Genomic DNA, 13425 nt, shown 5'->3' with positions numbered 1-13425 from the left:
TGTATTGCGAATACATAGAAAGAAGGATCCTTTATTGTATGATTATATGATAGCGGAACAAACACTGGTAGCAGTTACTTCTGTAAAATATCTGGGAGTATGCGTACGGAACGATTTGAAGTGGAATGATCATATAAAACTAATTGTTGGTAAGGCGGGTACCAGGTTGAGATTCATTGGGAGAGTGCTTAGAAAATGTAGTCCATCAACAAAGGAGGTGGCTTACAAAACACTCGTTCGACCTATACTTGAGTAGTGCTCATCAGTGTGGGATCCGTACCAGGTCGGGTTGACGGAGGAGATAGAGAAGATCCAAAGAAGAGCGGCGCGTTTCGTCACTGGGTTATTTGGTAACCGTGATAGCGTTACGGAGATGTTTAATAAACTCAAGTGGCAGACTCTGCAAGAGAGGCGCTCTGCATCGCGGTGTAGCTTGCTCGCCAGGTTTCGAGAGGATGCGTTTCTGGATGAGGTATCGAATATATTGCTTCCCCCTACTTATACTTCCCGAGGAGATCACGAATGTAAAATTAGAGAGATTAGAGCGCGCACGGAGGCTTTCAGACAGTCGTTCTTCCCGCGAACCATACGCGACTGGAACAGGAAAGGGAGGTAATGACAGTGGCACGTAAGGTGCCCTCCGCCACACACAGTTGGGTGGCTTGCGGAGTATCAATGTAGATGTAGATGTAGATCGACAGCTGCCACCCCTCCATACCAAGAAGTCCCTACCATACAGCCTAGCCACCCTGTCTGCCACATCTGCAATGACGAGTGGTCCCTCTCGAAATATACCGAGTGCCTCACTACGCCTTTACAGACAATAATTACCCTCCCAACCATGTAAAAAAAATACCAACAACAACTCCCATGCCTTATTTTCCCATCACACACCACCTCTCAAAGATCCACCATCCAACCACAGAGGAGCATTCTCCTTGTGACTCAGTACCACCAAGGACTAGAGCTGATTTAGACTACCTCTCGTCATGTTCTGAAATGAGAAATTCCCTATCCACTGTCGTTGCCACTCCTCCCACAGTGGTATTCTACTGCCCACCGGATCTACACAAGATCCCTGTCCATACCTACACAGCCCCAGCTCTCAACCTCTTGCCCCATGGCTCATATCCCTGTAATAGACCTAGATGCAAGACCTGTCCCTTACATCCTCCCATCACCACCTACTCCAGTCTGTCACAAGCATCACCAGGTAAGGCTACCTCTGAAACCAGTCATGTGATTTACAAGCTAAGCTGTAACCTCTGTGCTGCATTCTACGTCGGCATGACAACCAACAAGCTGTCTGCATGAATGGCCACCGACAAATTGTGGCAAAGAATAACTGGACCACTCTGTTGCCGAGCACACAGCCCAACACAATGTTATTCATTTCAGAGATTTTGTCACTTCCCACCAACACCAGCTTTTCTGAAATGTGCAGGTGGGAACTACATTTCTGTAGCCCTCCTGGCCTCGACCTTCATTAGTCATTGTCCTTACCATCTAGCCGGTTCCCTGTTTCCATTCCAGCACTACACAACCCTCTATTCCACCAGTGCACCCAATCTTTTTCCTTCTTCCCTTTTCTGCTACCTCCCCCATCTCTCCCCCAGCCTTCGTCTAACCTCCCAACTGCACTTAGCTGCCCTACTCTCTCTCCACCTCATCCCTATGTGCTCCCACTAGCAGCACTTTACCATCCCACACCCCTACCCTGCTATCCCTCACTCCCCCCCCCCCCCCACCCCCACCCCTCTCTCTCTCTCTCTCTCTCTCTCTCTCTCTCTCTCTCTCTGTCTCTAGAATATTTAACTCCCACACTTGCCTCCAGTACTAATATGGTGATTCCTTGATGTCTCAGAATTTCTATTAACTGATCCCTTCTTTTAGTCAATTTGTGCCATAAATTTCTTTCCACCTCAGTTTTATTCAGTATCTCCTCATTTTTGTGATCTGCTCATGTATGTATGCTTTGTAACACCACATTTCGAAATCTTCTGTTCTCTTTTTGTCTGAATTTGATTATTTACTTAAAAAAAATAAATGGAAATGATATTGCTGCTCACCACATAGAGGAGGCATTGTAGAGGAGTTGTTGGCAGACAAAATGAAAGAGACTGCTAAAATATTAATCTTTCAGACAAAGTCCTTCTGAAATATCTCTCTCTCTCTCTCTCTCTCTCTCTCTCTCTCTCTCTCTCTCTCTGTCTCTCTTCCATGCAAGGCTACATACCAGACAAATGCGTCAAAGAACTTTGCCATTTACGCAAAGTGTTTCCAATAATTATTGAACCTTTGGATGGCAGAAATACATCCATTAATTTGGAGCTTCAAAATCCTAATTCCTTTCACAGTAGTCTCCGTGGTAATGCATATGCTTCTCAGAGTGATCCCATCATTTTGGAGACACTTCTGGAATGCATGGTTTGGAATGTTTATCAGCCAGGTTGTCACATTTTGCATGATGTCTTCTCTTGACTCACAGTGTTCCTTTCAGAGGTATTTCCAGCTTTGGAAATAACAAAGAGTCACACGGAACCATGTAGGGGGAGTAGGGAGCCTGACTAACCACAGGAATGGTGTGTTTGGTGAGAAAAGTCTGAGTCAGTCATACAGAGTGGGTGAGTATGTCGTTATAAAGGAGCTGCCATGCACAAATTGTTGGTCAAAATTGAAGGGTCAATCCAGTGCTTACCCCTATCTCATTTGCACGTCGTATTACTGTGACATGATGGTCTTCTGTGACTAAAACCTGCTTTTGCTCAATTACATTATCATTTTGGTTAGTTGAGGGTCTGCCTGAACACAGGTTACTGTCACTGATGTGTGGCCTTCTTTGAAGTGATTCTACGACTCCTTTATCAATCAGTTGCTCATGGAATCATCCCCAAAAGCCTCTTGAATCTTCCAAATGGTTTCCACTGGGAAATCAGCAAGCTTTTGACCATTTGGTGTGTCATTTTACAATGTGCTGAAAGCCATCAAGCACTCACTACACCATAGACACTCGTAGCCAAAATGCCAGGGACTGATACTTCCTACTGGTGGGAAAAAATTCACAAGTGTGCATGGATGTCCACCACAACATTTCCACCAAAGAAAGTATCCTGTGCTTCATAGGTCTGTTCAGGAAAAATAAAGTTAGTTGGTACTTTCTGGACAAACCTTGTATTTTAATGGATGTTAACAAGTTTTTCATTTTCAGAAACCTGAGTCTGATTTTTCCGATTTTATTTTATACCCTTACGTCTTCCACCACTGTCATTTATTTTACTGACATTATAACAAAAATAATCAGCTACTTCTAATATCTCATTTGACTACTCTGAAATTCACACTCAGGTGATTGGCTGAGGGTATGTTGAACCAATTTGCTATTTAAGATGGCGACGCATATAGATGTGGTAGTAAATCGGTCCATAAATTGCGAGTATTTAGCGTCAATAAGGTGCAAGTTATGCGACAAAATCGTATCAAGTGGCATTAGAATTTGTTCAGTGTTGCATATTTGGTATCATTCGCAGTGCTTCGCGAAAATAAATCAAGAAAACATCTCGTGTATGTGTGGAACAAAGTGTAACAGACGTCTGGCAGCGAGTGAAATGTGCCGCGCAAATCGTGAAATCATAGTACTCGAATCACTGCAGAAAGAACTGAAAGCCACAAGAGAACATGCTCTGTTGTTGGAAAACATTATTAAAAGTCTATCTGACCCATCACATAATGAACTCGGTCAACTTCAAGAGTACAGTGAACCAAAGAAATGTGCAAAACCTAAATTTGTTTCCAGTGTGTTAAAAGTTCTGTTAAGAAATCGATTTCAACATCTTATTACAGATTGTGAACTTAAAAATGTTGAAACAAGCAACTCACACCAAGACTACGAATCGGAATCGGCGGACAGGAAATTTACAAAGCGCAATAAGTCAGTAAAACGTAACTGTCTCGATGTTGCAAACAAAGTGACTCCTAAAAACTTTAGTAGGCCCACAGTTTTGCTTGCTGACAGCCACGGAAGAGGAATTGCAGGAATTCTTCGTTTCCAGCAGGATCTCAATGTGACAAGTGTTGTGAAACCTGGAGCAGGCCTAAAAGAAGTTTTGAAAAACTATAAAAACAATAATCACGTGACACAAAGTGAATGCATTGTAATATTGGGCGGTGCAAACGATGTATATAAGAATGAACTAATAGTAGCAAACAGAGTGCTAAGAGATGTGCTACATACAACAGAGGATCAGAAAGTTATTGTTGTAGGCATTCCACACAGACATGACCTTACTGAATCTTCTTGTGTGAACAGAGAAATCCAAAAAGCAAACAGGATGTATGAAAAGATCTGCAAGACCACTTCAAATGCTTTTTTCCTCAGTATTGACGATCTTGAAAGACAGCACTTCACAACACATGGTATGCATTTAAATAAATGGGGCAAATCGCTACTCAGTCAAAAGATCAAAATGGTAGTGGATATTGTTTCTCCTAGATGTAAGAAAAGTGATCCTATTCCACTACCACTGGTAAAGGACGCCTGCAAAGTATCTTCCCTACCATGTACTCCAGTTGCAGCAGTAACACAACATCAGGTATCACTGATTACAAAAGAATGTGCTGGGAGAGAGGAAGCTGTAACTACAGTTACAACAGGTAGAACACCTCATTCAGGAACTAAGATAACAGAAACAGCAAAAGTGGCAGCATATTCAGCATTAAGTGTAGCAACAGGTGATCCAGCTGTCCATTCTGCAGCAACATTTGAACTACCTACAGTGGGAACCCAGCCACTTAGATCATGCCATGAACAAGAAGACGCGAAGAGACCTCCAAGAGTAGAAGCAGTATCAAGTATAGCGGGCAAACAGAAAACTGTACCTCCATTACGTCTAAATGATTTTTTAGTAGAAGGCAGCAAGGGGAAGAAGCCCATAAGATAAATAGTGCCAGAGATTTAATAGCCTCTCAGCAAAATAGTGCATCTGTAAAGAAAGACAGGTTTGATTTTATAATATGTTATCTTAACATTGAAGGAGTAAGGGATAAAGAATTTATTGTCAATGACTTTGGATTAGAAAATAAGTTTGATATCTTTTGTTTAAGTGAACACTGGGCTAGTGAGAGTGAACTTACATTTATTAAATTTGATGATTATATTCTAGCCAGTAGCTACTGCAGAAAATTGCATTTAAGAGGTGGTGTGGCAATATATGTTAACAAGTCATTTAGCGGTACATTCAATAGATTAGATCTAGATTTTCTGTGTGATGAACAGAACTTTGAAGCTGCTGGTATAGTAATAGACAGTTTTAAGTTAGTTGTAATTTCCCTGTACAGGTCACCTAAGGGTATAACCAATGTATTTTTAGAAAAACTGGACCTGCTGTTACATGTACTTACAGATACTAGATGGATACATTATGATATTGTGATAGGTGGAGATATGAATGCTGAATTCGATGTCACAACACAAAAACGTACTGTCACTGAACTCCAAAACCTACTAAGACAGTGCAACTTACATTCAGTCAATAACAAACCTACAAGAGAACATGCATGTCTTGACAATATTTTTGTAAATTTTAAAACAACAGAAGAATCATGTTTTGTGACAGTATTTCCATATTCTGATCATGATTCAGTATCTTTAAGTTATACAAGAGGGATCTTGATAAGAGTTATGTAAATAAGTTTATCCCAGAAGTTGTGGTCACTAGACCAGTTACAGATGAGAAAATTGACAGGTTTCGTACGTCCCTTTCTAACAGAGATTGGTTTAGCCTGTGTTATGATGAGACACATTATACTCTAAGCAATTATCTGCCAGCAGAGGTACTATTTGATAGGTTTCTCAAAGCATTTTTGGGACACTTTAATGACTGCATACCAATAAAGAAATGCAAAGTAACTGACAGAGTCCTAAAAGCAAAAGTTCCAAATAGACAAAATACATGATACACAAAACAGCTGTCTACTATGAAAAATCAAGTTATGTTGTTGTACAATATTTATAAAAATCTGAAAACCAACCATGCAAAACTAGCCTATGTAAGATCTAGGAATGAGTACAAAAAAACAATTGTGGAAGCCAAACAAGCACACAATCTCAGAAGTATTGAGAAATCCACCAATAAGTGCAAAGCAGCATGGACTCTAATAAATAGTGTCGCCAAAGATAAAAGAAGTGACAAAATTAGTATCTCTCCCCAGGAATTTAATGACTTTTTTATTAAATCAGTTGAGGAAGTAGGAAGTGCTATAATTAAACCTGAAATAAGCTCATCACAATTACTGTCAAAAAATATTGCTAGGTCATCAACAAACACAAGTACCTTCAATTTTTCTGAGGTCTCACCTGGTTTTGTGTTAAGAATAGTGAAGCAGTTAAAATCATCAGACAGTGTAGACATATATGACCTGTCTTGTAACATGCTTAAGAAAGTAATAGACTGTATAGTGTACCTCCTAACATATTGTATAAACAAGTGTATACTGGAGGGTTTTTTCCCTGATGAGCTTAAACTGTCTGGGGTAGTTCCAGTACATAAAAAAGGAGATAAAAATTCTGTCTCAAGTTACAGGCCAATATCCATAGTCCCAGTTTTCTCAAAAGTTCTAGAATGCATAATTTACCAACAATTATCTGTTTACTTTGATAACATAGGATTAATAAGTGGATCACAGTATGGCTTTAGGAAAAACCTGTCAACCATTGATGCCATAGACAATGTTGTTAAATACATCCATCAAGTATTTGAAGATTAATGCTTTGCCCAAGTGATTTTTTGTGACCTAAGCAAAGCCTTTGACTGTGTAGAACATACACTACTACTCGAAAAAATGGACTTTTACGGTGTTAAAGGTAACAGCCTTAAGCTATTAAGATCATGTTTACAAAACCGTAAGCAAGCCGTCTGTGTTGGGAAAGAAATGTCCAGTATAGAACAAGTTGAGGTATGTGTTCCACAGGGATCCGTGCTGGGCCCTTTCCTTTTCCTTATAATGATAAATGACCTGCCATCATTTATCAAATCCAGAACAGTACTCTATGCTGATGATACAACATTTCTGAACAGCAGTAATGATCTTAGTAGCCTTAAAACATCTGTTACAGAGACAATTGAGGAAGCTTCACTCTGGTTTGAAGCAAATGGGTTCTTGCTTAATGAAAGCAAAACCCAGCAGATGGTATTTAGTTTAAAAGACAAGTTTCCATCAGATGATCCTAGTTGTGTTAAATTATTGGGGGTATATTTGGATGATAAACTTTCTTGGAATCCACATATTAAGTATATTAGCGGTAAATTGTCTAGGGTAATCTATTTGTTAAGGCGATTAATGCACTGTGTACCTAAAAATTATGTTAGAGTATCTTACTACTCATTTTTCCAAAGCATCATATCCTATGGCATTATTTTATGGGGAAACTCCACTTGTGTGCATGATATACTATTGCTGCAAAAGAAAGCTATTAGGATAATTACAGGCTCACCATACAAGGCTCATTGTAAACCTTTGTTTACTCAACAAAAAATCATGACAGTAATAAACCTATATATGTATTATGTTTTAATCTACACAAAAAAGAACTTACCTAAAGTAAAACGCAGGGCAAATATACATTGTTACAGCACTAGGACAAACAGCTCTATCTATACGCCCTACCACAGACTGTCAAACTCAGTTAACAGTTATGAACTTATGGGCCACAAATTATTTAACAAACTTCCACAAGGTATACAAAATTTACCAGAGCAACAATACAAACAAACACTTTATGACTGGTTAGTTGTAAACCCATTCTACAATGTAAAGGATTTCATGACCTGTGATATTAAACTGTAAAGTTCTTAACAATTCTGTCCTTCTATAGCATGTACTGTACTGTACTGTATTATATGTATGACTTTGTCTATTGCTGTAATGGCTTAAAGACAATAAAATTATTATTATTATTATTATTATTATTTCTCTGCCATTCCTTCAAATATCACATGGAAAAAATGAACACACAAATTTTCCAGTGCGAGCTCTGATTTATCTTATTATTTTATAAGGGGCAGTCAAGTGAAAATGAGACATGTGGAAAAAAGTAAGTAAACTGTTTATTATTTCAATTGCCCATAACTGTTAACACATTTATCCTACTGAGAGATGAGATGGTCGGTGCCTTCATGTAAAAATGTCTGCAGTTGCTTAATGTAACAACCCTAGGGTAATTTTCCCTGTTCCAGATTGCCTCTGTTGATGTCTGCCTTAGTATTAATGAACTGCATAATACCAGTTTTTATCGATATTTATGTAATTTTGATTCTGTTGATGTTTGTCTCCCTGTTAATAAATCGCTTGATACCACTTTTTGTTGATAGTTGTGTATTTTTTAGCTTTTTCTGGGGAACTGTTTTTTATTGTAATTATCCATTATTTCTATGCCTTTGTCCTATTGGGTACGTGTGAAAACATTTGGTATGCTTTTTATACAGATATATGTTCATTCTGAAAAATCCATGTGTTCTTACACCCAACTTATACATCAGATAAAAATAATTATTTAAGTTAATACAAATTATACATAATTTACACTAATATGTAAATCTGTATTTTTCTGATGAGCATAGTTAATGTCACAGAATCGATCAACGTAACATCTTTGAAAATCATTTGCTATACAAGTGTCTTTGGTCATGAGTTGATTCCGTGTGCAGCAGTTGGTGTAGAGTAACGATTATGGCTCCACTGAGTTCTGTTTCATCTCAGTTTTGTAAAGTAAAGTAATGCCATGTATTAAAGATGTGTGTGTGTGTGTGGGGGGGGGGGGGGGGCATGCTAAAAAAAATGTAAATAGTGAGTGTTCTATTATTATTTAAAATATTAATAATACAGTTGGAGGTTGCCTAAATTACGATGAATGAAATGGAGGGTGAAGCTTTGACAATGCCAGCCACTCGTGCTGGCGAAGCGTCAGTAAAATCATTAGATGAATGTTGGTCGAAGAACCCGAGACAGAAGCCAATAGGCAGTTTGTCAACAAGTGGCTACGAAAGCCTTAACAATTATGTAATAAAAATAAATTTTCACCTGATGAAGGCCCAAGAAGCCAAAAGCCTGTTCATGACCAAATAAATATAATTTTACACAACTTTAAGCCGTCGGCACACGGACCTTGCTGTCGAACATTAACATTGAGCATGCCAAGTTCAACGTGCTGCTGAACACTCAGGAACGATGCTACTTGTGGATATGGTATGTGGGCCCCAACGTGGTATAAGCGATCACAACACACTCCAGCAGCAGTTTGAGGTATGTTTCTAATTCATAAATCACACTGTTTACTCAACGGGCGCACGTAAAATTACCAACTTAGCTATATTAATACGCACATTTCCTCCATCGTCCACGAAAGGGAAAGTACCATGTCCAGTCAATAAGGACACAGGCTTATAAAAGTTCTATTACAAACAGTGTGATACAAATTTGGAATACTTCTCCGCATAAGATAAATATTATTTCATCATTTCCACATTTTAGTAAAACCCGAAGGTCAGTCTTACTTGATCACTATTCCTACCCAGTAGCAGAATCTTTGCAACATGTGAATTACGAAGCGTAAAAGAAAAAGGAGCAAAATATCTTTATACAAGTAGCGCAAGCTGTCCTGTAGATTAAGCCAATCAAACAAAGTCACCCCTCAAAAAAAGGTGAACTTATATTTACGTAACATCAAATATTATAGCATATACTTATATTAAACTAATAATAAAGTATCGGAACCAAATAAAAACGAGAATGTTAGGAAAAAAAATTGGAAGTGTTTAGACGCGAACCACCGCCTCAACAAAAACTCATTACTGGACACAGATGCTACTCATTACGCTAAACTAACAACATGCTCCTGCTACTTAATCGTACTCTTTTATGCCATACTAAAAACGTTAATCGTAGATAATTATGTTACTAATTGAAATTTAATTATAACAAATTGTATCAAGAACAATGCGTTTTGGGTGGATCTTCAGTGTGTTGCTGCCTTCAAATAGCCTACTCTCATAATACACAAGTTACAATAATTCTTTTGCCACGAATATGATGTTTTTCATTATTTTATTGGAACGAATCGCACAAATAACAACGGGTTTTCCAGTGATTCTCAATTTGCTGGTGCTCAGAAATGGCATATATACATATAGGCTTGAAATGAATGCCAATATGGCGCCTCATAACTCTATACTGGAGGGAGACGGTGTGCGTGTAGTCAGAGTGCCGACGGCTTTAGATGGTGTTCCCTTTTTAAAGTAAAAAAGTATACTTGAGAGTGTTAAAGATTCTTGAGGCACTTGTCCCAAGGGCTTCCAGCTGTCAACACTTGCCTTCAAATAGTATTCTGTGTTGGTACAAATTGTATAGCAGTTCTGAATATGTGGCATGTGGTAGTTTAATCATATCAGATTTATGACGGTTGCTTATTGTCTGATGTCGGCTTTTTCATTAATCTATGTGCTTTCTGTATTCTAGCCCTTCTTTTGGCATACATGAAAGGCAATGGGAATCTATGTCGTACACTGGTGAGATCTGGTGCTTGCCTTGGTGCTATGAACAAGGATGGTATTACAATTTTCAACTACCAGGTTGCAACAAAGCAGCTTCTTCATAGGTATGCAAGTTTTCAGCCAATGCATACTGCTCAAATTTGCTATTTGCTTATCCTACTCTCAAAGTTACTGATACTGAAGTGAGACAAGATAACTTGGGGACAAGAGCCAGCAGGAGAGGCATAGTGAACGGATCTAGGTTCATTTCCCATCATATGACATTGCTTTACTTTGAGAAGCTAGATTACCAGCAACATGTCCCACTGTGGAGTAGCTTTCTTAATTTAGGTTGGTTGTGTGCTGCCTTGTCTTGTCAACTGTGAATTGTTTTGGATGTAACCTAATTTTATGGAATCAATTAGATGAATCTGATGAGCACACAGTAATCTCTCCTTCCTCACTTAGGCCCCTGTGTGTTTACACAATAATTTCTTCCGTTTTATCTCATTTTCAACCAGAGCATCTAAAGAAATGAAAGTCATAAATTAAAACTTTGTTTTAGAGTTATGAAAGCAATGTAGAGTAAAGCTAGAGAAATGGGCAGCATCAACAATGAACTCATAAAATACGTTGCAGTTTGTCTTGACCTGAGACTGCAAAGTCACTTCAGTATGGTTGGTAAAGGAGAGTCATACCAAGAGCAAGGCAACAAGTTGTTTGAAAAAGGAGACTGAGGTGACTTCCAGAGTTATAAGGGTTTGGATACACCATGTAAGGCTAACATTAGGATCTTGAACAGCAGTTTAAAAGTAATATCAGATTGCTGATTAAGTTAAGAAAAAATGGGTTTCTGTAGAGGAAATATTGGCAACATACATAGTATTTGTAATGAAGATGATCACTGAAAAACAGACAGAATATAATCAAAAGACACAGTTTACTGTAGAAAATAACTAACAAAAGAGGGTACACATTCTATATGATAAATCCTTTAAGAAGCTATGCTAAAACACAACAATCACATTATACATAAATGGAGAGCTGGCAGCACCTTTCTTCACTAGCAGAGGGGTCAGAAAAGACTAAAACATGATACTCACAAAGAAAACTATGGCTTTTATAGAAAAGGACCCCATTATAACAGTAGTGAACATTGCAGTAATAACATAGGTATGCCATTTTAATTAGAAAGTGGTGTCACATGTATGACAAATACACTACTGGCCATTAAAATTGCTACACCAAGAAGAAATGCAAATGATAAATGGGTATTCATTGAACAAATATATTATACTAGAACTGAGATGTTGTTACATTTTCACGCAATTTGGGTGGATAGATTCTGAGAAATAAGTACCCAGAACAACCCCCTCTGGCCGTAATAACAGCCTTGATAAACCTGGGCATTGAGTCAAACAGAGCTTGGATGGCGTGTACAGGTACAGCTGCCCATGCTGCTTCAACACGATACCACGGTTCATCAAGAGTAGTGACTGGCGTATTGTGACGAGCCAGTTGTTCGGCCACCATTGACCAGATGTTTTCAATTAGTGAGAGATCTGGAGAATGTGCTGGCCAGGGCAGCAGTCGAACATTTTCTGTATCCAGAAAGGCCCGTACAGGTCCTGCAACATGCGGTCATGCATTATCTTGCTGAAATGTAGAGTTTCGCAGGGATCAAATGAAGGGTAGAGTCACGGGTCGTAACGCATCTGAAATGTAACGTCCACTGTTCAAAGTGCCGTCAATGCGAACAAGAGGTGACGGAGACATGTAACCAATGGTACCCCACACCATCATGCTGGGTGATACCCCAGTATGGTGATAACGAATACACGCTTCCAATGTGTGTTCACCGCGATGTCGCCAAACACGGGTGGGACCATCATGATGCTGTAAACAGAGCCTGGATTCATCTGACAAAATGACGTTTTGCCATTTGTGCACCCAGGTTCATCGTTGACTACACCATCGCAGGCGCTCCTGTCTGTGATGCAGCGTCAAGGGTAACCGCAGCCATGGTCTCCGAGCTGATAGTCCATGCTGCTGGAAACGTCGTTGAACTGTTCGTGCAGATGGTTGTTGTCTTGCAAACGTCCCTATCTGTTGACTCAGGGGTCAAGATGTGTCTGCATGATCCGTTACAGCCATGCGGATAAGATGCCTGTCATCTCGACTGCTAGTGATATGAGGCCGTTGGGATTCAGCACGGCGTTCCGTATTACCCTCCTGAACCCACCAATACCATATTCAGCTAACAGTCATTGGATCTCGACCAATGCGAGCAGCAATGTTGTGATACGATAAACCGCAATCGCGGTAGGCTACAATCCGACCTTTATCAAAGTCGGAAACGTGATGGTACACATTTCTCCTCCTTGCACGAGGCATCACAACAACGTTTCACCAGGCAACGCCGATCAACTGCTGTTTGTGTATGAGAAATCGGTTGGAAACGTTCCTCATGTCGGAACGTTGTAGGTGTCGCCACCGGCGCCAACCTTGTGTAAATGCTCTGTAAAGCTAGTCATTTGAATATCACAGCATCTTCTTGCTGTCGGTTAAATTTCGTGTCTGTAGCACGTCATCTTCGTGGTGCAGCAATTTTAATGGCCAGTAGTGTGTATACACAAGAAAGTAGGAAAATTCTGAAACATATGAGGAAAAATGAATATGTGTATGAGAAACCAGACATAAAAAAAAACACGAAGGAAGTTTTACAAAGCAATGACTGTGGTTTAGTGTCAAAGTGCCAGACCACAAATCCAAACGTCTCTACTTCGACCTGTGGTCAATCATATGGTTTTTATCTGTCACTTATCACTTCTTTCACCTTTGGCAATGTTTGTCGATGTGAAAAATACCCAGCTGCACCGCAATTCAGAATCCATGTCAAACT

General features: G+C 39.3%; 1 protein-coding gene across 1 annotated transcript in view; it reads left to right on the top strand.

Moving 5' to 3' along the window:
- Positions 1-13425, top strand: part of LOC124544678 (rabankyrin-5-like) — a 426179-nt gene that overhangs the window by 396998 nt on the left and 15756 nt on the right. The window contains exon 21 of the mRNA XM_047123303.1: positions 10510-10648. Within this exon, the coding sequence (XP_046979259.1) occupies positions 10510-10648 (139 nt within the window). The remainder of the gene's footprint in view (positions 1-10509; positions 10649-13425) is intronic.

Source organism: Schistocerca americana, chromosome 8 (assembly GCF_021461395.2).
Source record: "Schistocerca americana isolate TAMUIC-IGC-003095 chromosome 8, iqSchAmer2.1, whole genome shotgun sequence".
NCBI lineage: Eukaryota > Metazoa > Arthropoda > Insecta > Orthoptera > Acrididae > Schistocerca > Schistocerca americana.
The sequence above is the reverse complement of the archived record's forward strand: the minus strand, read 5'-3'. Positions and strand labels throughout refer to the sequence as shown.